Below are 27,766 nucleotides of genomic sequence, written 5' to 3'. Positions count from 1 at the left end.
AAGTATGAGAATTTCGTAGAATGTTGTACTATTTCTTCTATTCTACTATTTCTTTTCTGCAAAATCTGAATACAATTCTTTAAATGGTTTGGAAATTATTTAAGTTTAAAATTAGTATTGATACTTATGGAAAGTCGCGTTTCTTGACAAACTTGACAAGGGAAATACATGGTCGACGAAATAAAAATTGTTAAACATACATTACGAAAATTCTAATAAATATTTATGCAAAAATTGATTTAGATCCACTTACTCATTTAAAAGTTATTTACTAAAAATTGTAGAAAAATATTATTTGTCTCTCTCTCTGCAAATTATTCGTTTTTTTTTTTTTTTTTTTTTTTTTATAATTGATTTCAGGGAATATTCACGATCAAAAGTTTTTGTCATAAATTCGGAAGAATATCAATTACAACTATTTTCTTTTACGAAGACATTAAAAACTATATTATTTTATTTGATTCTTCAAACAGTATAAAATATACGGTGAAGGAAATTTTTTTTTTCTTTTTTAATTTGGCAGATATGTTTTTTCCTACTATTATACAGCCAAAACATAAATAAAAAGATTTAAGAAACCTTAAATAAAAGGATTATTAGAAACAGCTGTTGTATAAAAGAACACGAATCTTACTATGATTATAATGGATCAAACGATATTTATTCATTATACGAATTTTGGATGCATTTAACAAAGAACCGGATGATATCCATTAACAAACATCATTAGCATTTCCTTTATTTCATACGTGTTTGCTTGTACTCACAATGCGATAGCGTTTTATAATTCTCGCCACGAGTGAGTAAATTCTTTCTTGGGTTTTTTTTGCCGAGCACTTGCCGAGACACCGATTAGCTTGCTACTAACAATAAACAAGAGATCTTCTATCATTTGTTAATGTTTTGTACGAACGACTGACTGATCTGTGTTTGTCGATAATTTAAAAATGAATATCCATGAATAAATAATCACAAATGCGTTTGACGAATTCCTCTTTTGCGTCATCGATGCCCGACGATTTCATTTGCACGACGAGCTAAATACAAAATTCTAGAATGTCACCGAATGTCCTTGTAATTGTAATTTCCTTGATTAATGTAACAAAATAATTTTTTTTTCTTTTTTTTTTTAAATAAAAATATATGATCATTTTCAATTCGGAAAGGTTATAAACTTTTGCGCGATAAAATTTTTAAGTAAAAATTTATTAATGTAAATACCATTATATATCATATATTCAAAGATAAATGCAGAATACAATTATTATCTTTTGAAACTTGGTGAATTAGAAGCTTATTTTCAACAAATAATTATATTTGAATGTTGTAAATAACACTTAAGTTACGAATAACAATATCAATTTTAAAGAAGCGTTGAAAAAATTTATAAAAGGAATCAAAACAACCGATAATTTTCATAAAGATTCTATTGATTTCTGCTGTACGGTCGGAAACATTCTCCCCCTCGTTTGTGCAGTATTATCATCCGGTGTTTCGCTCGTCGTTAAAATCACGAGGAAAATATCATTTTCCGCAGGAAAACTGCGCGCGCGCGCGCGCTTGCTTTTTCTGTCTGCGGTTTTCCGCTCTCCTTTTTTCATTTTAAACTATTCTTTTGATACGAACTTCGCCAATCCGGCTGTTGAAAGTTCTGGAACCATTTATCAGAGTGCCCTTCTTCTTATTTTTTTTTGGCCCCTCCTTTTCCTTTTTTCTACGGTTGCTCGCGCGACATCGTCCGCGTGTAGCATCCTTTTTTTTTTTTTTTTTTTTATTTTACGTAACGTTCGGTCAAAAGCGAAGTAACGTGAAAGTAGCTCGGGAATTAAATATTCCGTTCGTATGGGAGGGATTGTGCGAGACACCGCGAGTCACGTATAAAGTCGACGGCCTCGATGAAATCTCGGAAGAAATGGCAAGATTGTTCTCGTATCACGAGACTTCTTATGGTTATGCGAAAATTTTTAAGAAAGGATTTAATCGTCGAGCTTATATTTTTTGCGTATGCAAATTGTATACAAGAAATCAAAGTTATTTCCTACAAAAATAAGAAGGATATTATCTTATCTTATCCAAGTATATAATTAACCGTGATTATATCGACCTTGGCCGTCGTAAGAATGATAAATTAACGAATGCGCTTACGAGTTTGGTAGAACGATATAAATTAATTACACGCAATCGAACGTTATAAATTTTCAGAAACAAGGTCTAATGTTTCGGTCATGCGTCGATCATCAATGTATGAAAATATGTTTCTGCAAAATGACCAAGAAATTTTCAATGTTTCAAACTTTTGTTTGAAACATTTTTCGATTTAACGCAGTGTTTCTGAGATATTTGAGTGGGTCCTTTAAAATGGGACACCCTGTATATTTCATTACCAAATATACAAACTCGTTACGACTCTTACTTAAGAGGAATTAGCGAATAAACTAATAGTAACCAAACGATTACTTATTCGCATATACGTGAGTTTGAGGCGTACGAAGCAGATGTTGTTAGGCTATTCGTTAAAGAGACAAGCGCGTCGTCGATTCGTTACGTTCGTAAACGTTGTTATTCGAATCTACGGGGAGCAAAAGAACGAGAGACGGTGTCGGTTTCTCGCGGCTCGTCATGCGTGTTTGAAAAATGAATGCCTTTTAATCGTCGCGCGAAACCTCCTACACACGCTCACGGTAGTCGCATCAGCGACGCAATCGTTGCGACGCATCCGCACACGCACGCGTCTCTCTGTGCCCGTTATGGCCGCGAGACTGCGTGTATGTGTTGCGTGTGTGTGTGTGTGTGTGTGCGCGCGCGCGCATGGTTCATATACCGGCGCAGGTAAGTTCACCTTTGAAGCGAGAGCAGGTATATGCAATATGCATTTGCGAGCCTGGCGCCGTGAAAGTGCAGGTGCGTACGTGGCATGCGAGAGACCCGGTTCCCCGAAGGAGAGAGACGTTGCTGACGTTTTGCACGAAAGGCACGCGTGCAGCCTTTCGACAAAATCGCGACTATACGCAAAGATTTCTCTCGCTAAGCGATACAGATTCTTCTTCACAATTCTTCATAATATAATAAAGACGGCAAGTAAATCCGTGTATCGGCGCGCAGTTCTGACGTTATAATAAATTATATAATATACAGGATTTCTCATAGGAAGAGATATAAGCTTTATGAGAATTTAATTACGCACGCATTCGGTTTTTTTTTTTTTTTTTTTTTTTCCTGTAGGAATCTTAATCTCTTATAAGACTCGACGAATAAACATCGTCGAATGACGCAGATACGATACGATACGAAAGATTGAGAATTTATACATATAAAAGTTTCTCTCCCGAATTAATTTTTTTCGATCGAATTTTTCACGATGAGAGATATAATAGAGCGCGCGGTTTTAACGGTTCGGTGAAAATTTTATTGTTAAATTTAATAGCGCGATTTCTTGCCCACCCACCCCCCTCCTCCCTCTTCACTCTCCCCTCCTTCGTATAATTTGACACGATATGCAATGGTAATGCAAGTCTGGCCAAAATCGATACGCGCATCAGCGCGTATATATCTATATGTTAGAACAGTGCATTGTGTCGCGAGGCGACGTGTGCGATTGTATGCACGTGTGTATATGCGGTCCCCTCCCCCCCCCCCCCTATCCGTGCTCCTACGCGACGTTTATATCTACACGGAATAGTTTTTTTTTTTTTTTTTTTACAGTTACCGAAACTTGTTCCTTAAGCATCCGCAAGCTTCCTCCCGGTTCGATCCTCGCGGTTTATTTTTTTCTTTTCTTTTTTTTTTTTTTTTGCTTCCCCTCGCCCTTCTTTAGCCATAACTCGAAATCGTTGATTCAATATTTATTTCATAATTCGAGAAGAAAAACGGAAAATTCGCGAGGAAAAACTGGCGATTTTGGGGAAGTCGGGGCAAGTTAAACCGTTTGTCGATTTGACGTGCGTGTAAAATTTTAATCCCATTACAGATTACAAAAGATAAAACTCACCATTTGCCACTGAATAATAAAGCAAGTGGCAAACGCACGCACGTGTCAAATTTTTTTTTTTTTTGTGTGTGTGTGTAAAATCCTCTTTCGTTGTCGAAACGGCAACAGGAGATAATTTTGCTTTTGTCAAGCCGTGCGCGAAACATACGAAAGCATTGCTTTTTAAAATTGCTCATGTTGCAAATGATGTCCGCGTTATTTCGGCGGGGCAACAATAATTCGCTATTTCTCGTAATTACAATCGCGCAACCGTGTATACATTGACAAACGTAACTTATAATTATTTACATTTTCATTGGCTTTGCGCGTGTGACCTATTATCTGAAACGTAATTTTATAAACCGCGGATTATTCTGGCCGGATAAACAACGATTTTATTATACCCGACGAGAAATGGTATCGCATTATTTACTGGAGAATGAAAATTAAAAGCGCATATATACGAAATTAAATCAGAGGCTAGAAAGAGCGTAGTATAAATTTTAAGGTTAGAAATAACGCGACAGTTTTTGTTTTTTTTTCCCCGTTTAATAAAACATATTCCCTGGAATTTTCGTCGATGATATCACTTGACGATTTTATGACAGCCATCATAATAAATCCATCATATAATACGTATGCTCTTACGTTTCTCTAGCAAGGTAGTCGATTTATATCCGTATCTACGTCGCATGTGCTTTTACTTTTCCCGTCACACACTGAAGGCATTCAAGGCTTTCTTTTCTCGCGTAGAAATATTACCGAGCTGGACGAAGAAAACAAAATGATGGACCGTGCGAATGATGATGCCGCAAGAATGCAAAGATGTCGCGTCCCAGGCAATGGTTTAAATTCCCGTTTGAAATTGAAACGTACGTTTAAAAAAATACCAGGGTCTAAATCCTCGCCGAGAAGAAATTCGCGGGTTTAAATGACAAGTAACTTGCGCGCGCGCATTCACTTGCTCGATTGATCCGAACGGTTTAGGTAATCACGAAGAAAGGTAGCGAGCACGCCGGATAGAGGACTCAAGTGCTTGCTTATTTCGACAAAGGTAGGTAGGCGGAAGGTGTATTTACCGAGAAACAGTTATATCGGGCTCTCTCGCCTCCTTTGAAGAAGGTAACCAGGTAACTTGCTACTTGACCGCGCGCTCCATCGCCGGCCGAGGAATCTAATGTAGAAGGAAGGAACACGGAAGGTACGGCCCTGTGCCGGACGGGCGGCTCCGTCGGCCAGGTGGTCCAAGCCCGAGCACCACGATATCGTTCTTCTCGCGGACGTTTATGCTCCGCCAGCCGGACGGACGGACAGGTGTTGTGAATCGTGGTGTCGGTGTCGGCGCAATGTGCGCACCGACCGACGTGTCGCGCGCGCGCTCGCAACGAGAATAACGGACGTGTGCCACGTGCACAAGCCGACGAGGAGAGAGAGAGAGAGAGAGAGAGAGAGAGAGAGAGAAAGAAATATCCGCGTGCGCGCAGCCGCTGGAACAAAAGAATCGCGCGACTTTCTCGACGATTATTATTATACTCTATCGCAAGTCCTCTGACGCGATCCTCGTCGCAATTTCGAAAGTGCATAAGTCCTCTACTCTTACGTAGTAACGCACGCCGTAGATATCCGCTGAGACTTATGTGGGTCACAGCTCGAATGTTTGACGAGATTTTAGATGGAGTTCTGCGCTAGAAATCTCTCTTCCATTCCGTCAGTTTATCTTTTAGCCTTTTGAACGATCATTGGTATAGTTGCCAACGAGCGGGGATTTAATGTCGCGTTTAATGTACATGTGGATACCGGTTCTCTACGGTATCTTTATTTGTCGCGCTAAAAATAAACGACGGTTCGCCACAAGTCTAGGTATTTATTTTTAGGTCTCCGCGCAGTATGTTCACGGTTACCAACGGGTACTTCGGCTCGATGCTCCAGCGAAGACTCCTATCCTCGCAAATGTGTATTAATTATGTATGACGAAGGTATCGATACTTTTTAGGAAAGAAAAGTAATTTTGAGTGAAAATTCTCGCGGGACATGTCGAATTTTAGATGAATACGAGGCAGAGAGGAGCGAACTACCGGCCAAAGTTTTTGCGGAAATAAAAATAAGACACGCGACGAGATGAAATTGCTTAAAGCCATATTGATCGCACGCGACAACGCGTCTCACTCGGAATAAATTGACCCATTTTGATGGCCGTTAAATCGATAACGCTAAAATACGTACGTAAAATCGGAGACTATTTATCGAATAAGCATTTACGAGTCTCGCAAATTGACGTTTGCGCGCCATGTAATAGCGGAATGGTTGACCTTCCATTTTCCTCCATCATTACCCACCGGTAGAATATGGACCGTTTATTTTGAAAGTGGTGCAAGTCCATTTTCTTTTGTTTCGAGAAAATTAAATGTTAGCAGATCTGACAATTAAAAAATATAGGTTAATTATGTGAAGTCTGGGAATGTTTGTACTAATTTATCAATATGTAATTTGATTATATAAATTTCTTTTAGGCGAATTTAACTAAAATAATATATATTTCCAGGCTGCAAATGGACTTACACCACTTTCATAATTAGTCGATTGTAAATATCATTTAATTTCAATTTTGAAATAACAAATATCACTTAAAATATATTTCATATTAATCCAATTTTGTTTATAAATAATAACGAGAAATAAAATAGAATTAATATTTTTTATTTTGAACGTTAATTATATTTATATATTGTTAAACTTAACACAAGATATTGGTATTATTAATTATTTATGCTCTTCATGTGGCAGTGTTTTGAAATATTCATGATGCACAGGAGGTATATAAGGTAATAGCTGCTGCATATCCTTATATTTTTCGTATGTAATAGGCCTGGCATCGTGATGGAAATTGGACTTACACCACTTTCATAATCAATGGTTACGCAATTTCTTTTAAATTGAACAAAGCCAATTTTAAATTGAACAAAGCATTGACATTTTTTGAGATATTAAATACTAACTAGTTATAAACAAAAAGTTTACACTAAATTAAGCATAAATTACGTCATATCTCATTTTTTTAAAAAAAGAGCTTACACCACTTTCAAAATAAACGGTCCATATATTAGCGGTTTAATCAAATGCAAGATATATGTCAAAGTAATTCGATCAGATATACAGGATGTTACATTTTAATTTCCCCAGGCAAATGTCTCGAAAAATATGAAAGATACGAACAAATTTTTCGTACAAAAGTTTTATGGCTTCGAGGGGAACATAAGACGGTATACCATTGGTTTGTATACCAGTGGTATCTCTAAAATATAATCTATTGAAGTTTATATTTAAATCGGGCACGAACTTATGCAATCACCCAATACATCAGATTAAAATATAAAATAACTCGAAAAGATACTTAATGAAAGAATACTTTTATTATAGCGTTTTGTAAAGCTCTCGAGATAACTTATAAGAGTATGCAATAAAATATAGGAGTTCCTATTTAAGAAATTGAACGTGACCTTCGTGTGATCTTCAAACGACTATCCAAAGTTAAATCAATGATACCGTTTCATGCCCCTCTCGAAGCCATATGACTCTTGTACGAAACGTTTTTTCCTATCTTCCATATTTTTCGAGATATTTACCTGAGAAAATTAAAATAAAACATCCTGTGAAAAAAGACGAGATTTAACCTAACCTAACCTAACCTAACCTAACCTAACCTAACCTAACCTAACGGTAACGACGTTACAAGTAACGCGTTACTTCCCAACCCTGGTCGTATGTACATCTTGTTATTGACATCATTAATACGCAACTATCTCGACTGTAATGAATCCAGTTTTTCGTCGCGCATCATCGATGACATCGCCCCGGGAATAACGTGCAAGTTCTCGTGAACGCGAATTTCGACCTACTCTTCTCAACGTCATCGACCCGTGTCCATCGCGCACGTCCATCGCGCGTCAATTAATAAACATCACGAGTTTCGCTCGTTCAAATGCTCCCTTATCAAACACATACGCTGCGACGCATTAGTCCATATTAGCGATAAATTCGAAAAATCTGCGACGTATCTTATTTAAAAGGAACGAATGCAATCACATTGTCATTAACTTATTTTATAATGATATTGACAACGTGGAATAATAACGCCGATAATAATAACGCTCTTTAACTCATCGTCTCATACTCAATATTAATTTCGATAATGTAATTTATATTTCGATTTGTGTATGTGTGTGTATTAAGACTTAATATGTGTATCTACTACATATTAATTATTTAAATATGTATATTATTAATATATACATTGAAATAATATACATATTTAAATTTTCAATATTTATAATAATAATAATAATAATAATAATAAATAAATATATATATATATATATATATATATTATAATTATTTAAAATTTAAATATGTATATTATTAATATATATATATATATATTTAAATGATAAAATAAATAAATATACATATATATATATATATATATTTAAATAATTAATATATAATAGATTATTATTTAATTATAAATAACTATTATTTAAATATAAATAAAATTTTTCATCGCCCATCTCCGATTTTCAGTGTCGTATCGAGATCCGATGCGGCCGCGGTTGCCTCGAAATTATCGCTCGAAGATAAGGGGCCTCCAAATACCACTCCGGGAGCTCCCGCCCCTCCCTACCCTACCGGATTTGAATTTCGAACGGCGTGGCATCGCCCTGCCAGGGTCTCCCTCTAAAGAAGGCGCGCGAAAGGGGGAGGGAAAATTGCGAAGGTCGTGCGCTCACCCTCGAGCAGGTGCCCAGTCGTCGTCGTGCGAGGCCAGCGTCTGTGCCCGATTGGCCTGTCGTTCGAAGTCGAGCATCTCGCTGGCCTCCTTCTTCCTCGCTCCCCTCGCCTCTACTCTCCCCCTCGCGTCGCCCCGTCGAGCTTCACTCGGCGCCCCCGTGTCCGCTCGCTACTCCGTTTCTTTTTTTTTGTTTTCTTTTCTTTTTATCTCTCCTCGCTTATCCGATCGCGTCGAGTTGCCCAATTCGTCGATGGTCGCGCGCGACGCCTAAGATCGGTAAAGGAAGGATCTCGAGGAGAGCGCGAAAAGGCGACTAGAGGTGGTGACTTTCCCCGGCGAGAGAGATTAAAACCGCGAGAGAGTCAATCCCTTTCGGTACGACAGAGTCGAGCCACTACTCGATCGCGTGCTTCCCCTTCTCGTTTTCTGTCGGTTTCTCTCTCTCTCTCTCTCTCTCTCGTCCCATTCTCGTCTGTTTATATCGGAGTTTTCTTATCGCTTCTCAGCTGATACCCCGTCCCGCGCTATACGCCGGCATACCCGGTCTCTCCTCCCTTTTCCCGAGTCGACTCGAAAAGATCAACTAGAGATCTTTCGAAAACTCGCTCGTTACCGCGCTTACGCGTTTGCTCGATGCTATCCAGAGCAATCTGTGAAAGACGCCCCATAAGTGCGTTTACATATGTCCAAAGAACAAAGAGAACAGCCAGAAGGAAAGACGGAGGGAAAGAGAATAGGAGCCGTTGGGGGGGGGAGGGAAGAAGGAGAAAGAGGGACGCAACGTCCGCGAGACTTGAATGACGGAGAATGGGTGGGAGAGATAGATGGAAAGAGAGAGGGAGAAGGAGAAAGAAAGAGAGAGAGAGAGAAAGAGAGAGGCGGGCAACGCGACGACAGACGTCGCTTACGTGCATTCGCGGCGGTACTCGAACCGCGACTGATTTCCCCTATCACTCCCGTACTCAGCTGCCCCCCCCGCCCACGATCCTCCTGCCCCGCGCCACCTGCTCCACCTGATGCCGGGCGTCCGTCTCTGTCTCTCCACCCGCACGGCAACGCCTCGCGCTCGCGCCACCGCCACCCCTCCCCGCCGCTCGCCCACCCATTCGCTCATCTTGCTCGGAGCAACGATACGAACGTCTCACCCGCTCTTAGCTCCCCGTCACCCGTCCCTTTCGCACCCTTCCTCAACGCGCGCTCTCGCCTCCTCTTAGTGGACGGAGCGCGTTGCCCTCGTGGCAGCGTATATACCGCACCTACTACCGCGCCCCTTTCCCTTCTCCTCTGCCCCCCTCCCCCCTGCTCTGCCCACCAACGTACGTCTAGTCACCCTCCGTTCGCCCCCTTCGTCCCTCCCGGCCGCCTTCTCCTCGTCCTGCGAGTTACTCGAACCTCGAGCGTGGTCCACAGCCCTGTTAATGTGAAGAGAACTCCGCGAGGAGTACCTATCCGTGAATCCTCTCTTTCATTGTATCTCACACCGTCTTTCTCCTCCTTAAATGCAAGAACGCGCACTCCCCCCCCCCCCCGCATCCTTTGCCGTTTTATCTCCTCTGTGCTTTTTCGCTCCTTCGTTGCGCCGGATCCCTTTTATCGCCCCTGCTGTACGGCCTGAACGTAAAACCGACAAGCGGTAAACGCGAGAGCTTATTACACGGCCACCTTGTGCCGAGGATCACGTTTACCGAGTCTACAAGGGACCGTATCGCTGTGTAAAAAAACATTTCTTTATACACGGACACTTTCTTTCTATGGGCCACGAGTTAGATAAATGATGGGACGGTAAACGAATGTAAATCAAATCTCACAACCAACTGACTAGAAGCGTAAAATATATTTTTCTAAAATTCATAAATTATACATATTTTTTTTTTCTTTTTCGTTAAGCACGTGTTTTTTTTTCTCATAAGTTAAAGGCTCGATGCTTAAAGAGTTAACGCACAATTAAATATTTTATAACCCACCGCTATGCAAACAGCATACATGTATATATATCTCCTTCTTTAAAGGAGAAACATATCATAATTATGAAATAAGAGAGCGATTTTTTTAAATTTTGATTTAAAAATTGTCGTGTTACACGTTATTAATTAAGAACATCTAAACTTACACGTGACTTTTTTCACATGAAAAAATTTTCACAGGAAAAATTATGCCGATACTTGTTGATGGATAAATCTTATTGCTTATCCTTCTATCACGCGATTGTAAGCGTACACGCAAATATGTTAAGATCGCAACTTTCCACAATGTTGAGCTCTATTAGTGAAATTTTGCATTCTTCACGTACACGAGTATCCGCGATCGCAGCCTACATATATGTAGAAAGTACGAAAGAAAAGAGCGTGAGAAAGTAGCATCTTTCTAAATAATTAAATGTATGTGTATGGTATGTGCGCGCCAGCAATCCACAATTTGACAAGATCATAAATCTGGGATCGTCAGCAAGGAAAAAAAAAAAAAAAAAAAAAATCCAACACACTACATCGATTGGTGTCATATTTTTGTTACTCCATTCGCCTCGCGCGTTTGTTTTCATACAGCGTTTTACGCGTCGCATACATTCTCGTATCCGTGTTTTATTCAAAAGTTGCGTAGCGCATTTTAAGCCCGAAAACGCGTAACTTCATTTATCGGTAGTCCTCGGGGTTCACCCCGTGTTACGAAGTGAGCAAGGGCCGGGGCTGTCCCTAAAAGTGCGGCGAGGGTGGTGCAAAGGGAGCGAGGCGAGCAAGAGATTGGTCGCAGAAAGCGGGAAAGGCAACGAACAAACTACAGCTGCGAGAGAGGATCTCCATCTGCTCCGTATAAACTCTGTTCTCTCTCTCTCTCTCTCTCTCTCTCTCTCTCCGCATTCATAGCGAGCACGTATTTAAGACGTCGGAGAAACCAGGAGGGTACGTTGATGAAAGATTTATTCACAAATTGTTTCTTGACGTATGGCGACATTCGTCGATTAGTGATAAAAATTTGAAAAATCAAATAAATATTTTACAAAGTATTATGCGTGTTTAAGAGAGAACGAGACAGTAGCGAGGGAAGAGAAGTGTATAATATTACGTTTAACTCGTGATTTAATCAAATTAAAATTGATCGATGAAATTTATTTACATATTGAACATTGATATATACGCTCGCTCACAATATTATCAAAAATGATAACGCAGCACGAATCTTTTCTCAACTGCGTATCTGCAAATGCTACGACGCGTCATCCCGTGACTTGACAGAAGGACATAATACGCACAAGGCCGAGTGTCGCGCGGATTGTCGTTGAACATTCTCCTCCGTAGATACCCATACAGCACTGAAGCTTGCAACAACATTGCCGCAACATTGTAATATTGCATATTGCAGTTTAATGTTGCAGAAATATTGCAAAGACATTATTTTACAATATAACTTTAGCAATGTTACAGCAACATTCCGAAAGTATTACAAAAAAAGTATTCAATAATCGCTAGTTCATTCGTTTACCACTATGAGGCGCATGTTGCGCTATCTATTATTTTTTTTATATATTAAGGATATTATATATCGATAAATATACATAAAGCATTATTGCATATATATTATGGTATATTGCTATGTTGCTACAATATTATATTGCAATATTTCTGTAGGCGGACATTTTACTGTTGCTGCAATATCATAACAACGTTGCAGCAACATTTCGCAATGTTTCTGCAATGTTGCAATCTTGCAGAAAAATGTTGCTACAATATTATATTGCAATATTTCTGTAGGCGGACATTTTACTGTTGCTGCAATATCATAACAACGTTGCAGCAACATTTCGCAATGTTTCTGCAATGTTGCAATCTTGCAGAAAAATGTTGCTGCAATGTTATTGCAATCTTGCGGTGCTGTATGGGTATTGATATCGCTGCGTTGTTCGCGCGCGCTCGATAATCCTTTATCGGGTTAATCTTTCAAAGGAGACAATACCAGCTGTATACACGTATACAGTCTCGATTTAGTACGGCTTTCTCTCTCATCGTCTGTCGTCGTGTGACGATAAGGGGAACACGCCTCGACCCTATATGCGTGCGTACGCGCGTGCGTTTACGCGAGAGACGAAAGAAGAAGAGAGAAGAAGAAGAAGAGAAGATCTCAGGTAGGATCCGACCTTCTCGAGGAAGCTCCCGGAGTATAGCGTGAACGACTCCCGGAACGGCGTGTCGCGTGCTCCGGCCCTGCCGGCTCGCGCGCTTCGTCATTTGTCCTCACGTCCCTCGGCCCCCGCGCGCCCCTTCACCATCCTCGCGCTCCTCCGCGAACAATTCCCCTCTCGCCCTCACCCCACCCCGTTGTCATCGTCGGCTGGCTCGGTTGCTTCCGTCTCTGTTCGTCCGTTCGCGTGGCACTCGCTCCTTTCCGCTCTCGACACGCATTATGTATCTCTCTCTCTCTCTTTTTCGCGCCACCACCTGTTTCTCTCTCTCTCTCTCTCTCTCTCTCTCTGTCCCGCTTGTGGGATTCCGGTTCTGCATGCGCGTCGCGTATGCGAAAGAAGCGGCGCAAACTTTCGACCGATACACGCGCGGGCACGCGTCGACGGACTCGCGCGATCGCGATCGTTAACTAGGTAGGTAGGTAGGTAGGTAGATAGATAGATAGATATCGGATGGAGTATTCGAATGTATCCCGGATAACGATCCGGGATGAGAAGGGAAGCTTGATTAATGAATTTGTTCGCGATCAATTCGGTTTACGAGGTAAATGACCTCGCGCGCGCGCACGATATTATCGTGGCACAAATTCATCGTGGACCGCGCGACGAGTAGGCCGATTAGATTCTCGAACGGGCCTGGGAACGAAAAATCAAGAGCGGCTTTCAAAGATGCGAAACGATCGACGTATAAATACGATATCGACGAGAAGCGGCGTCTTTGTAAACACACACAGAAATGATCCTTTGATCGATATGAATTTTTTTCCCCTCCCCCTCTTCCCTCTTACTGGCCAGAGTAAGAGTAACGTAAAAAGTGTGTCTTTATATTTTCAGCATTTCATAATATACACGGTGGCGAGTTTGTCCTTCCCCACTTTGATCAGCCTCGAGAATCAGCGGTAAGGTTTCCCTCCGTCTCTCTCTCTCTCTCTCTCTCTCTCTCTCTCTCTCTCTCTCTCTTGTTGCGTTTGCGTCTCTGTCTTTCCAGCTGTGCGCAACCTCTTTCCTGTCATCCCCTTCTCCTCCCTCACGAAGCGCGCGCACTCCATTCCAGATGCTCGGCAGTGCCGACAATCTCCCCCACCCACGACGCCCCGCATACATAATCGAGACGCAGGCCTAGCTAAACTATCGCGCTCTCTTCAGCCCGTCGCTGTCAAAATCATTTTACTTTATCGTTCGTAAATAAAACTCGTTCATCGTCGCATTATTCTAGGATCGGGGAACCATACTTGCGCTATCGACATCGCGCGAATGTCGACTATATGAGTTGATAATATGAGATACTTTATAAAGTACGATTTCTCTTAATCCAATGCACACGTGAAGCAAAAGCTTTCGTTTAATTATTTTAAAACAACGGATTTAAGGATGTATCTGTCACATGTCGAAACATTGACAAAAGTATGAAAATTTTGTATATAGATTGTTCCATTAATTCTTCTAAGCATCTGTACAAAACCTGAGCACAATTTCTCTTAACGGTTTGGAAATTATTTATGTTTAACGTTACCATCGATTCTTATGGGAAATCGCGTATTGTATCAGTTATTGACAAATTTGACAAGGAGAAAACATTGCAAAATTTTTTATATATATTAAGAAAAACTCTAATAAATATTTGTGCAAAACTTGATTTACATTTTCGCTTACTCGTTTAAAAGTCATTTACTGAAAATTGTAGAAAAATATTATCTTTCCTTTTCTCCCTTTCTGCAAATTATTCATTTTTTAATTATTCATGATCAAAAATTTTTATAAATTAGGAAAAATATTAATTACAACTATCTTCTTTTACAAAGAGACATTAAAAACCATATTATCTCTTGTGATACTTTAATTCTTTAATCCAGACTTATTTATTTAATTTTTCAAACCATATAAACGTAAGATATATATATATTTTTTTTTATTTTGACAATTTTTTCCTACTATTGTGCCGCCAGAACATCCTTCAAATCGGCTAGAAATATTCGACGTCAGTCGAATCTTGGCGGTCTACGGTTATATTAACATTCCACGTACGCTGGACGAGATCCAAATTACGTCGGAATCCCGTTACCGCGTCGATATCATTCGATTAGCCGCGGGATACAGTGACAGAAGGGTAGATAGGTACATAGATATCGAGTAGTATCGATTGAGGCGTGCACGGTGCTGCGTTCGCTATACGATTACTCGAGTATCGCGCTCGTAGTCCTGTAAAATCACCAACTCATCTCGCTCGTAAATGCTGGGCGGGCAGACAGAGTTGTTCGGCGATGGTGTCGACGAAGGGAACACGCGACGAGGGAAGGATCGGCGAGAACGGCGGGAGGGGGACAAAAGCGCCGAGGATGAGGGGAGGGGGGAGGAGGAGGGAGGCGGCGTGACGATGCACGAGCGTGCGGCGTGCACGCTTCTCCTTTCGTTTGACGGGAAACGTGACGTCATCGTACGTACATGTGACAGTTGCTCGCCACGTGACGCGCGACGTGCCACGCGACGATATCCGCGACGTCGAGGTGCATCTGGGCCCCGCGGGGCCCCACGAATTTGTAAGAGCTTCGGAAGACCTGAACGTATGTTCTCAATAATAATAACAACAATAATAATAATAATAATCGAAAAGAACGAGCGTTGATTTAAAAGTCCTTTAGATGATTTAAATCCTTTAGACGATTATTACAATAGCATGCGCAATTAATAAAGAGTTCTTGAGTGTTAAATTTGTTACGAATTTCTAGGAGTTTCGAAAAAACTCGAGCATACATTCTTCATAAAAAAATAAAAATAAAAATCCCGAAAAGGGGGAGTTGCTAATCTAAATTCTTGATTAAACGGTTATTACAACAGAATGTGCAATCGGATAAAAGAGGTTTTTAAATGTTAAATTCTTCGCGGAGGACCACTCTTTTGCCGTACAGGAAAAAAGCCTCGGCGTCATATTAAACTAATAATTACATACGTATGAGCATTGCTTACACACATACACACACACACATCGTATCATTCTGGAATATTTTTTGCTACTCGACTTACCGTTTGCAGCATCGTATTTGGTTTATACAGAGGAGAGGTAACAAATGTTACGCAAACTTGATTATCCCGAGCGTATTTTAACACGAAAACACAAAGGCTGCCTGCGGCGCGTGTGTGTCGTATAACGGTAAAAATTCGTATTATATTCGGAAATGTTTCTTAGCTTTCTCTATTCATATTCCGGAGGCTAATCTAGTAGTGATTCCAACTGATTATCAATAACTCGAAAAAAATATATTTATATATTTTATTGTAAAAAAAAAAAAAAAAAAAAAAAAAAAATTTATGTGTATTTCAGTTTTTTTTTTCCCGCTTTGAAATGCAATGTACGAAATTATTGATCGAAACTTTCAATGTGATATCTTTGACACTTTGACACCGCACGTGTTGCAAAACATTAGCATTATTTATTTGCTGGTAGTACGTATTTCACAACGCTGTCAAGATGTCACCTTCCCGCAAAATTGTGAGAATGCTTCGTCCCACTTCTGAAATTATCACGTTGCGCGCGAATACCGTATTCGAACCGATACCTCCTATACGGATATACCTGGCGAAATTTCTCTGGTACTTAACGAGGAAAATTCATTACGTGGAAATATTCAGCGTACGGAAATGTGCTACATTAAACAAAACGTTAAGTTCCGTTAAGTCACGTATAAAATTATGTTACCGGAAACAAGTTAAATGTTACACTAACGAAACTATTTTCTTTCGCATGCATGGTTGTTTATCTGAATAAAATTTTATTGTTGCGATAACAAACTCATCCATCTCATCGGGTTCTAAATAATTGTATTTGTTACTTCAACTAAATCGTTTAGTTGAATATCATAAGCTATTTTGCGCATTCGTGCGTCAGTGCGCGGTCAATTGTTATACGGTGTAGCGTGATGTGCAGTATGCAGTGCATCTTCGATCATGGCGGATTCATCTGTCCGGGAAATACTGATTAGTCTCTCGTTAACGACGAGAGAATTGAAAAGATGGAGAATATAATCTGTATATCTTTTTCTCATCGTATCACAAGAGACAACTATCGAGTAAATTTCTTGTTGAATATGGATAAACTTTGGTCGATGTGACAAAAGCAAATGTAACTGCGATTGGAAAATTTCGTAATACTAACACACAAATGTGATTCGGCGAAGATAATTAAAATAAAAAAAGAACCAAAAATTTGATTCTACACGATTAATAATTTTGTTCGCCGAACCAAATTTGTGCGTTAGTATTATAAAAATTTTCCATCTAAAATGTTTTTGTTGTATTAAATTAAAGGATTTGTTTGCCCGTTTTCCAAACAAGAGATTTATTTGATTCGAACAAATTTTATTTCATTCGACAAAATGGGTCGGTCTCTCAGTGTACAATGCGATAAGCGATATAGAATACAAATTCGAGTCACAGGATAACAGATGCGCGAATCTTCTTCGCGTTTATTTTACTTATTCGAATTTTTATTTTATTTTTTTACAATTATCTTTTTTCTTTTCGTACGTTATATAAAACGATAATTTTACTTTAGTGTGATTTATATCTCAGATTTCAAAAATATAAAAAAGAGGGAGAGAGAGAGAGAGAGAGAGAGAGGGTCGACTCTGTGTTTCCCTCGCTGTCCCACGGATGTAAAGCATAACTTTACGTAGAAATGCGAAGCACGACATTGTGACAACATAATACTCCACGTCACGGTACAATCGTATTAAAGCGTTTACCGTAAACTATCGCAACAATTGTCGCTTCAACATCATAATGTCGGTAATATTCCTTTCCGGTTCTCGTCCCTTTATTCTCCCTTTAAAACGGTTAGCCTTCGCAAGTTCCTCGGCTCTTTCCCACTTAATAGTAGTCGACCTTTTTCTGGCATCGTGGGTTAAGTTGAAGAGAAAAGTAACCGAACGGACCAGGAAGCTGCGTGTATGTATGAGTGTGTGTGTGTGTGTGTGTGTGTGTGGCAATGCTACGTAGATTAAAGTTTATCGATCGACATTTTAAAAAGGTAAAATCTAAGATATTTAATTTCTGCGCGTTTCCAATCTTTCGCAAATCAATATTGTATAAGAGAAAAAGAGGCATGATTTAAATATCATCCGCAATTAAATGATTATTGAATACTAATTAAATTCAAGTTCTTACATAACGCAATTAATTTTGCATACGAATATTTTGGCAAATTTTTATTTTGAAAAATTATTTTATAAACTAACTATAAATTATAATTATAATAAATTTACAATATAATTTATAATAAATTTATAATTAATAAAGATGCGTAAATTTTTTGAAGCATATTATATATTGCGTGAAAATTATAGAATATTGTGAACAATATTCTACTCACTACATCGTGAATAGTATTCTGCTGCGTGTTATTTGAAATAAATATCGTGTCTCTTCAGGACTCTTCGAGTTACATATAAATTATCCTGCGGATATGATGCTGTATTTATATATATATATATAAAAGCATCTTGCGCATTCGCTGTTTTCCATTTTGTGACGTATATACCTGTTGCTATTTTCGGACTTTTATCCTGGACCTATCGCAACACAGCCATCTACCCACCTTTACCCGTCAAACAGGGCCGTGACGTTCGCACCGTCAGCGGAAGTTTAAATCTCGTGGGCGAGATCCGAAGGGACGAGGAGAGACCGACCAAAAGTCGCCATGGTGATCATGATTTTACCCCGTGACGTCACGAAGCGAGCACGTGGCGCGAGCGGCGCCCACGCGACTTTTCCCAGATTAACGACTTTTCGATATTGCGTCATCGTCGCACGCGCGCCGCGTTCCAGGTATGCATCTCGATAACGTCATCGAGATGCTTCGACGTTTCCGACATGACGTCAAATATATATATATATATATTTACGATGTGAATTTTGCGAATATAAAAAATGGAGAGCTTAGGAAGGAATTTAATTGCGATTTAACGCTAATAATTTATCCTGCGACTAACACGGGGCATTTCTTGCAGGATTTTCCGATCTGACGTCATAAGCGTCAGCGATTGACAGCACGTGCCACGCCGCAACAGTCGGGCGGCGCGAAGCGTTTTACGACTCGTATGACGGCGTTTTATGATGCCTGCTACGCGTCCAAAATCAGTCGGCGACCGAAATTTTACGAGCCGAAATGTATTCCGTAAAACCTAAAGTTGGTACATGGCGCGGATGCTGCCGGCGTCGAATCGATCCGGCGCCGCCTTTATTAAATGCGTACGTAATATGTATATACACGAACAGAGTATATCGTTTGCTCAATAATTCTTATTATGAATTTTATTCATTTTTCGATTACTTTAGTGTTCAATGTACCTAGGGAAAGTGCCGTCCCTTTAAATAAATGATATTTGTGTTTAATTTTTCGCGTTAAATATTTCGATTATTTTTTTGAATCTCTCGTATATCAAAATCGATTTTATTCGAACAAAATTCATTTAAATTTAGACAAAGGATGAGATGTTTTTTTTCGATGAAGAATAAATAAATCTGACGTCATCCCCGCATAGAGAGTAAACTGTCACATATTTCTACCTTCAAGAAAGAAAGATAAATATTTTGCCAACAGATATGGGTTGAGATCTTTGATTCGTATTGTGTCTCTAAAGGTTAACGCTGCTAAATATAAAGATATAGATAAGATAACATTCTCTTTCTTTTCGAGCTCGTAGATTATATATTCACGACGTCACGAGAGACGTGGGAGACCACGCGGCAAGAGGAAACATTTTCCGTTAATTTGATGGAACTAATATGTAACCAGTTCCTAACTGCTTGACTAAACTAGTATTGACCCAATATCGAATTACTTGGATTCACCATAGATCGAAGGAAATAGTGTAGAAATTTTTCAGTATTTATCTAGAGCAATTTAGAATATTTATTATTATATATTGTATAAATATTATTTTATATTATATTATTTTAAAATATGATACACATATTTATATTTTGAATAATTAATTTTAACGTCTTTTCTAAGTATTGTAAAACGTCGTCTCGTCTCGTGTATCGCGATTCCGACTCGTATATATACGCAAGTCGTATCTCCGCAACGACGCATTTTTCGTGAACGCGTACGATATGTACCAAAGGTCATCTGGATGGAGGTCAAATTCGGGGAGAAGCGAACGTTTCGACGAAACGTCGCTTTTCGCGCACGCGTCATCTTTATTATCCGAGTAAACGACTTCTACGAATGACTTGCTCTTATTCGTCTAATCCCCTAATCCTAATCCGTCGTATAGTTTCACGATACTGTAGTTACAATCGCCGACACATCGACAATTCGCCGTAAATATACACGTGCGATATGATGACGTGAGTAAGATGCGCGTCGCGGGAATCGTGAACAAGTCGTTGACAGCAGATTTGCACGTCAGCGACATCTGACACGTGCGTCGAGTACTCGAACTAAACGTCACCGAGAGATAACTCAACGATTACCGACCGTGTCGCGAACTTTGTCATTTTTCTTTCCTTCCCCCTCTCTCTCTCTCTCTCTCTCTCTCTCTCACTCTTACACAATTTTTACTCGGTATATCACGTACATTTCCAAGGAAATACGAAGACGGAGATATCGAAAACGATAGGCAAAGCGTGATTAAATCATAGTAAGCGGATGAAACAATTGATAATGCGAACGTAGTAAACAAATAATGCACTCACCGGTCGATGATCACGAGGGGTGGGGAGGTGGGTACCTCATCGTCAGCTATTCCCGTTATTCCGGATACTGCCTAAATCCAATCGATATAATGGGTCGAGCCAAGAAATTCTCCCCTGTGATAATCCTGTGCACTAATTAAGGCGCTTATCGTTTATACAAAACCGACACCTCTGGCACTCGCGCGTCGCGTAATCCGGATTGCATTCCGGAGCGAGAATCGATCGTTCGAGAACTTAATTCCCTCCCGATTCCCTCTTTTTCTTCCTGATCAACATCGCGAGTAACGCTGTATAATCGGAGAAAAAAGCGGCGAATAACTTGCCAAATTCACTTAATCCTTAACAATCGTCGCGATCGCGGACCCGTGGACGGGTACAGCACGTAATTTACTGACTGAGAGCTTGGAGTTCGTTGAGTTTGAATTATAAGATTATAAAACGTGCGCCGCGATTGGTCGAGCGTTACGCGTAATCGTAAACCGACCGTGATTGGCTGACTCGATGGCGTGAGAATACCAGATATATATTTCGAAGCGATCACTCGACCAGCATCCGCGGGAGTGGAGTGACGTGTGCGTCTCTTTTCTGTCTCGATTATTTGTCGTACATAAAACGAAATTATAACTCGTATTTATCGCGTTAATATTAGTCGCGTTTCCTTTGTCATCGCGAGTGCTGTTTCTGAAGCGCAGTGCAACGGTTGGTGAGCAATAACTCATTTATGATATAATAATAGCAGTCAGCATTTTCTTTCGCAAATTGTGTTCACATATTTTATTTATGACGATACATCATAATCCCATAAATTGCTTCTTATTCTATAAATTATTGATTCTACCTGCGAGTTGAATATAATGGAATTTATATTTTTGTGGTCATTTTAACATCCTGTCGCTGGCAGAGCGACTTAAATTTAATATAATATTTATTTTTAATAAATATGTATGTATGTCATTTTATCACATTCCTTTTTTTCGCCAAAGAAAAATGATAAAAATATGTTTTTCAATGTCACATACATATACATATACATATTTCGTAGAAACGTTTTCTTTTTTCAAATCCGCGGAAAAATTCGGCTACGAACTTTATGGTTACACCGCACGATGGCGCCAATCATCGCTTTAGAATCGCGTGTAAATATACGAGACACGAGACAGCTGGCTGACAGTACGCACATAACCTGTTTAGGCTGCGTAAATGAAAAACTTTGAGTTGATCGATAAAGTGTGTTTTCTAGTGATATAAATTAAAACATGTTTCGTTTTGGAGCGAGATGTTCACTCGTCGTTAGAAATTTTAGCACGAAGCTCAATGACATCGGCAATCTCGTTAAAGTAAGTGCGATTGATACGTATTTTTTCCCCATTCATTATGTAAGATATTTCTGGTTTGTGAAATGTATGATATTTCATGCGGGAGTAAGTTTATATTTCTATATAAAAATTTTGTATAGTTTAAGTACTACAGTAAAGCATTAAACGAGATCATTGTCGAAAGGGACTCTATCTTGGTTGATAAACTTATGCCAAGTTGCATCAATGTTATTTTGGCTTCGAGCGAAACTGAAACTTTTGGCTTTAGGCTTTAGATTATGATTTCATCGTCGATTAACTCTTTAATCATTGATTAACTTATAGTCTAAAGCCAAAAGCCAAATAACATTTATTATTACCAAAAGCCAAAAGTTTTAAGTCTCGCCTAAAGCCAAAATGACATTAGCGCAATCGAGCCTTAATATTACTTACGTGCGACATTTGTTACTACACGCAGATTATTTCTTGCAGAAAAATAAAGTGGTCGTCTTTATGAAAGGTGTACCAGAAGAACCAAGATGTGGATTTAGCAACGCTGTGGTTCAAATATTACGAATGCATGGTGTTACTTATGATGCTCACGATGTTCTTAAAAATGAAGAGCTCAGACAAAGTAAATTGTTACAAATATTTAGTATTATATCGAGCATATATTTTTTCACATTCATACAATAATGTTTTAGAAGAAGAATGTATACAGTTTTTTGTTATTAAGAAAAATACGTTGTAAAAAGACATTTTTAAAAAATAATTAGTGTAATTAAAAATATTAAAAATTTGTATAATTCTTATAAATCTTTATAAATATTTATACATAAATGAAACACACTTTTTTTTAAACATTATTAGTATTATTACTAATATTACTTTTAAATGTCTATCGATATTACTTATTTAGGTATAAAAGACTTTTCCAATTGGCCCACGATACCTCAGGTATATATAAATGGTGACTTTGTGGGTGGCTGTGATATACTGTTAGAAATGCACAAGAATGGTGAGCTTATTGAGGAATTAAAGAAAGCTGGTATTACAAGCGCTCTTTTGGAAAATGAAGAATCGACTCAAGGTGGGATGAATAAATCTAAAGAATAAGTTTAACTTAATTAGTATGTAAATAAATGACTGAATCTTTTACTTGGCCAGTTTTTATTATAATAAACATGTCTTTGTTAATGTTAATCTTAATGTAAATATATATATGGATCGATGTTTATGAAGCGTTTATCGATAAATTCCTTGGTATTAATTTGAATATGAAATTTGATATTTGAAGAATGTGTTACAACTTTTCATGCTCTCTTCGAAGAATCTTTTCAGATGCAGTTTTTGGTATACTTTTTATGACTTGTACATATTCCAACTGCTTAAATTTGGCTACATGTCTAGCTACGTATTCTTCGATTTCGTTTTCGCAAATTTTTATTCCCGTCTTAGGAACCACAAAGACTTTTGGAATTTCGCAAATCAAATAACCGCATGATGCCGGTGGTGCGTCTACACTAGCCGTAGCGAGCGGCGATAATTCTGACGCGCCGTATCTACACGCAATTTACAAATTTTATTATTGTTGTACAGACGTATTCTTTTATAACTGTGATTCTTTACTCTTGAACGAAAGTCACACTATTACTCACGCGACTTTGAAACTTGGCGATAGATTCTTCTCCGAGGGGCGCAGTTCTTGATTGTATGACGTTCATCATACGACATCATCTGTACAATCGGTAATACTATATGTAGTACCGTGCATTGATGATCTTCCAGCAGTTTTATGAGTTTATTCACGGAAAATGGCGATATGCATACGAGCTTAGCACCTATCCTATACATTGTTACATGATATTATAATAAATTCTATTTTTCCAAGTGCTGTCGTAAAAAAGAAAAATTGATACTTTAAGAAAACACAATCGGGAAAAGTTAAAACCAAAGAATCACATTTAAACTGAACAAATATCAATCAATATATTTGGGCGTTAATACGCTACTATTATGTGAATGAATAAATTGTGTGATGCGTATTAATACATACCGCAAATAGCAATATATAACTGTTAATCCTTAAGCGTGATACATTGGTAATATTACCGGTACAATATCCTGATGATGTTCAGTCGCTTCCATTCCGGGGAAGATTGTCGGAAACGAACCTTGAAGAATATTTGCCATAATATTCCTACAATATTGATGTACGTTCGCATTTACAGGATCATATAATAATACAGTTACAGAAAAATTTTTTAATGTTCCGTTATTTTCATATATATTTATGCGTTTCTTACAATTTAATTCAAATATTTAACGCTATCAGAGTTTGCGCGCTATGTCTATGGCTTGTCTCAACACTTTTTGATAGACCAGTCGTACCACTGGAATAAGGCATGAGTACCATATCTTCATAATCGACGTTGATTTTCTGACTAACTGAAAATTCCTCGATGTCCTCGCGTATGAATATCGTCGAATTTGATCGAGTTTTCGCGATCGAGGCAGTGCCATTGCCGTTGTTTACGATAACGATAGGTAATTTTATCTTCGAATTGTTCTCTATACTTGTTGACATCAGCGTATTTGGCCGGAAGTGTAAGCTACTTGATAAATAGAAACAGCAAGAGAAAATAATTTTGCGCGAAAAAGATAAGGATATTGAAAATGTTTGAATAATTGCATAGAATTGTCGAGGAAAGAAGTTTGCAAGTTGAAAAGAAGTTTGCAAAAATGGCTAATTTCTGTTAGTCGCAATATATTATTATAACTGATGTATAATATTGAAAGACTGATGTGTGTGTATGAATATGTGAAGAAGACAGATTAAAATAAAAATTGTTTAAAAATAGAAATTATTTTTGCCAGCCCATCGACCATCGAGCGTCTGCGACAAATGTCATTGGGCAGGAATCTGAATGAGATAGATTCTAGCTTCTTGCTGCATGATGAATGATATGAATTCGGTCGAGATAAAAGAAATTGTGTTCTGATACACACATTACTGAAAATTGATGTTTATTTACATTATGTGGGTCAAACTTTGCGAGGCAAGACAAAGGTAAATTTATTTCCGTCGAACGAACGTGCAAATGTGCAAATCGCCGAATCGCGTGCGGCTTTACCCCTTGCATCCCTCCCGCGGATCTGCCACCCTTGATTTCCTTTGCTCAGCCACGCTATGCAGCTTCGACCTTCGCCATGGCGTCTCGGAATCGGTTCTCCTTTTCTTTCGGTCCGATCGATATTTCAAATATTAAATTATACCTATGTTAATAGTTGACTGACTGACGTATGATACATAGAATATCATCAAATGTCAGATAATCGACTCTGCGTGTGCAACATGAGATGCACCCTCGTAAAGATACGCTGCGTATCATGCGGAATATGCATATAACTCAACAGATGCAATTTTATTTGTTTGCGCGGCGCGATACGGTAGCTACAGCCTGTTTTGTTGCTGCATTTGTAGAATAATATTTCTAGAGCGAAATTTGTTTTTCGACGAAGAACGGCTTTGTTGTTCTCTCTTGTAAGAAGGTATATTCATATTAATGCAATGCGTCAACATCATGCCAGCTGTCTCGTAATTGTATGCAAGAAATATATATTATTATATTAAGTATGTATATTATGTGGAAAGATAAATTTTCAAGGAGACGAAGTGACACAAAGGATGTTTTGAAGAAATTAATGCTCGTAAAAATAGTCTTTGTATTGATATAAAAATATCGCGTATTTTAAATATTCTTTTGTCATTACATAAAATGACGTGTTTATGAATAGCGCTTCGTTACATTAACGACATCGAAGTAGAATGATCATGAAAATATGCGACGTAAATTTTAAATTTCAAAAGAGACAAATTGTTCCCTCTTTCTCTCTCTATTAGAATAGAGATAAAGAATTAACTGAATACATTTTAATATGTGCGGTGTGTGTCATGATTGCTCTGTGTGTCACGTGACGCTGCGAAGATTCGACGAAAAAAAATTTCTTTTTATAATTTTATCAGTAATAACTCGAATGATAAGATTATATGAATTTCTCGCTTATAATCCAATATGTGCATGTAAAAAAAAAAGGATGTCAATTAAGCGTAATATAATTTTATAACGTTATAAATACACACGTGACATATACATTATAAATTACTTTACGTAAGAAGCATACGCAATGATCCCTTGTCGCGCAACGATCAATTTAACGCGTGTGCGTGTGTTTGACACACCATTTTCAATAAAATATATATTTAAAGAATCCTCGAAATACATGTAAAAGTTTTTCGAAAATTCGACTTAGCAAAGCAATATGATAATCGCGCGGGCCAAGTAGCTAGCAATATATATTGCTGTCTACATCGTCGCGCTGGGGTCGACGAAAACGCGGCATTTGCATTTCAAATGAGCCTTTTGGAGGAGGCGAAAGTTTCCCAGAGTTAGTATATATGTGCGTGATGCGCGGCCTATGGGGAATTTCTGCGTGTGATTATGTATACGTGCAGGATGAACGATGGCTTATCTCGTTGACATATTTTTTTCAAATGTTCTTCTATATGTAGACAGTGATTAAACGAGATTAAATCGTCTTTATCAGTGACAGCATGTACTACATCGTGTGTGTATGTAAGTACGAGAGCAATGAAGAATTCGATTTCTTTTGAAACTTGAATATTACTTTGATAGTTGAAAAAGCTGTATATTTAATTTTCTTATGTTGTTAAAAAGGCAAATTACGCCACTGTTGGATTCTTTTATTGCTATAGGAAGGTATTAGAAACTTTGACAGTTCCTTCATAATCTTGTCTTTGAGAGAGATATTCAAGCAACAAAAATTACAATAAATGATCAAAGAGACGGGATCTTACGGTACTTTTCCCTTTTGAAAGTTGCCTAATATTTAAAGTTTTTCTCTTACATCATAGAAAAGCGATACAGTAATAAAATTTAATACTCGATAAATTTAATTCTTCCTTTTTTTTATTATTTTAAATTATTTTCTTATCTTAATTTAATTATTTTATATAATGTGACATAAATTTTATGTGAACAATAAATTTAAAGCAGAGCTCGTAGCACAAGGATATGATGCTAAAATATAAATAGATCACTCAAAGTCTAATCGCGTAACGAGAGAGATTGTCATATGACAAGGACCAATTATTGATATTACACTGGCCACGAACATACTCGTAATGTCAATGCTTTGTCATCGACGAAAGTTTCTCGCCCCATATTTCCCTCTTCGAGTTTCCATCGTCCATTTGTCCTTTTACTACTTTCATCTACAGTTTGTTGGTGAATGTTGGATGGTATCAATAAGGGTGGCATCTATCTTCGGAAGATAACCGCTGTCTAACTTTAAAGCTTTTAACCTTGTCATTTAGACATTGAGCCACCGGACCGACAACTTCGAAGGAGATATCAGTTTTTTTTTTTTTCCCACAAATTCCAAGTGTCTCGCTTTAAATCCAGTGAAATATTAAAAATTTACAAAAAGATATCGTGTAAGAAAATTTTTACAGATTGAATAGGATGATTGAAATTATTGAGCAAATTTTGCAATACCAAAGAATTCATAATTATGAAGTCATTAATAAAAATGAGAAATGTTTATTTAATATTCTTTATCATAAAATTATCGAGAGATTATAATTATTTATTTTGTCATTGGAAACTTATAGATTATAGTCTTATTTTTCAGCAAATATGTCAATTAGCAACTATAATGCCCTAATAACACATCGCGTTTCATCAATAAGACATTATCACGGCGCCAATCGTTATTGAACTAAAATCTGTACTGTCTAGTATTTTTATTCGAAAATATCACAAGTA

General features: G+C 38.3%; 3 protein-coding genes and 1 pseudogene across 5 annotated transcripts in view; 2 read left to right on the top strand and 2 right to left on the bottom strand.

The window, feature by feature from the left end:
• LOC138939118 (uncharacterized) overlaps positions 1-20,983 on the bottom strand; it is a 151,250-nt gene extending 130,267 nt beyond the window's left edge. The window contains exon 1 of the mRNA XM_070306687.1: positions 20,623-20,983. The gene's annotated coding sequence lies outside the window, so the exon portion shown is untranslated. The remainder of the gene's footprint in view (positions 1-20,622) is intronic.
• Positions 20,984-21,235: 252 nt separating this feature from the next.
• Positions 21,236-23,573, top strand: Grx5 (Glutaredoxin 5). 3 transcript variants are annotated; one of them, XM_070306103.1, is made up of 4 exons: positions 21,236-21,325; positions 21,863-21,959; positions 22,410-22,551; positions 22,837-23,573. In XM_070306103.1, the coding sequence occupies exons 2-4, from the start codon at positions 21,879-21,881 to the stop codon at positions 23,031-23,033; spliced, it is 420 nt and encodes a 139-aa protein (XP_070162204.1). In that variant the 5' UTR covers positions 21,236-21,325; positions 21,863-21,878; the 3' UTR covers positions 23,034-23,573. The 3 variants fall into 3 exon arrangements, with proteins under 3 accessions (XP_070162204.1, XP_070162203.1, XP_070162205.1); XM_070306102.1 differs by having other exon boundaries at positions 21,247-21,325; positions 21,665-21,959; XM_070306104.1 differs by having other exon boundaries at positions 21,265-21,321.
• Positions 21,237-27,766, top strand: part of Eag (ether a go-go) — a 102,493-nt gene continuing 95,963 nt past the window's right edge. Inside the window, exon 1 of the mRNA XM_070306072.1 lies at positions 21,237-21,321. The gene's annotated coding sequence lies outside the window, so the exon portion shown is untranslated. The remainder of the gene's footprint in view (positions 21,322-27,766) is intronic.
• Positions 23,166-27,259, bottom strand: LOC138938944 (uncharacterized; annotated as a pseudogene).

This window comes from Polyergus mexicanus, unplaced genomic scaffold (genome assembly GCF_030449975.1).
Source record: "Polyergus mexicanus isolate NDT 795.1 unplaced genomic scaffold, iyPolMexi1.0 SCAF_13, whole genome shotgun sequence".
NCBI classification, from domain to species: Eukaryota; Metazoa; Arthropoda; class Insecta; order Hymenoptera; family Formicidae; genus Polyergus; species Polyergus mexicanus.
The sequence above is the reverse complement of the archived record's forward strand: the minus strand, read 5'-3'. Positions and strand labels throughout refer to the sequence as shown.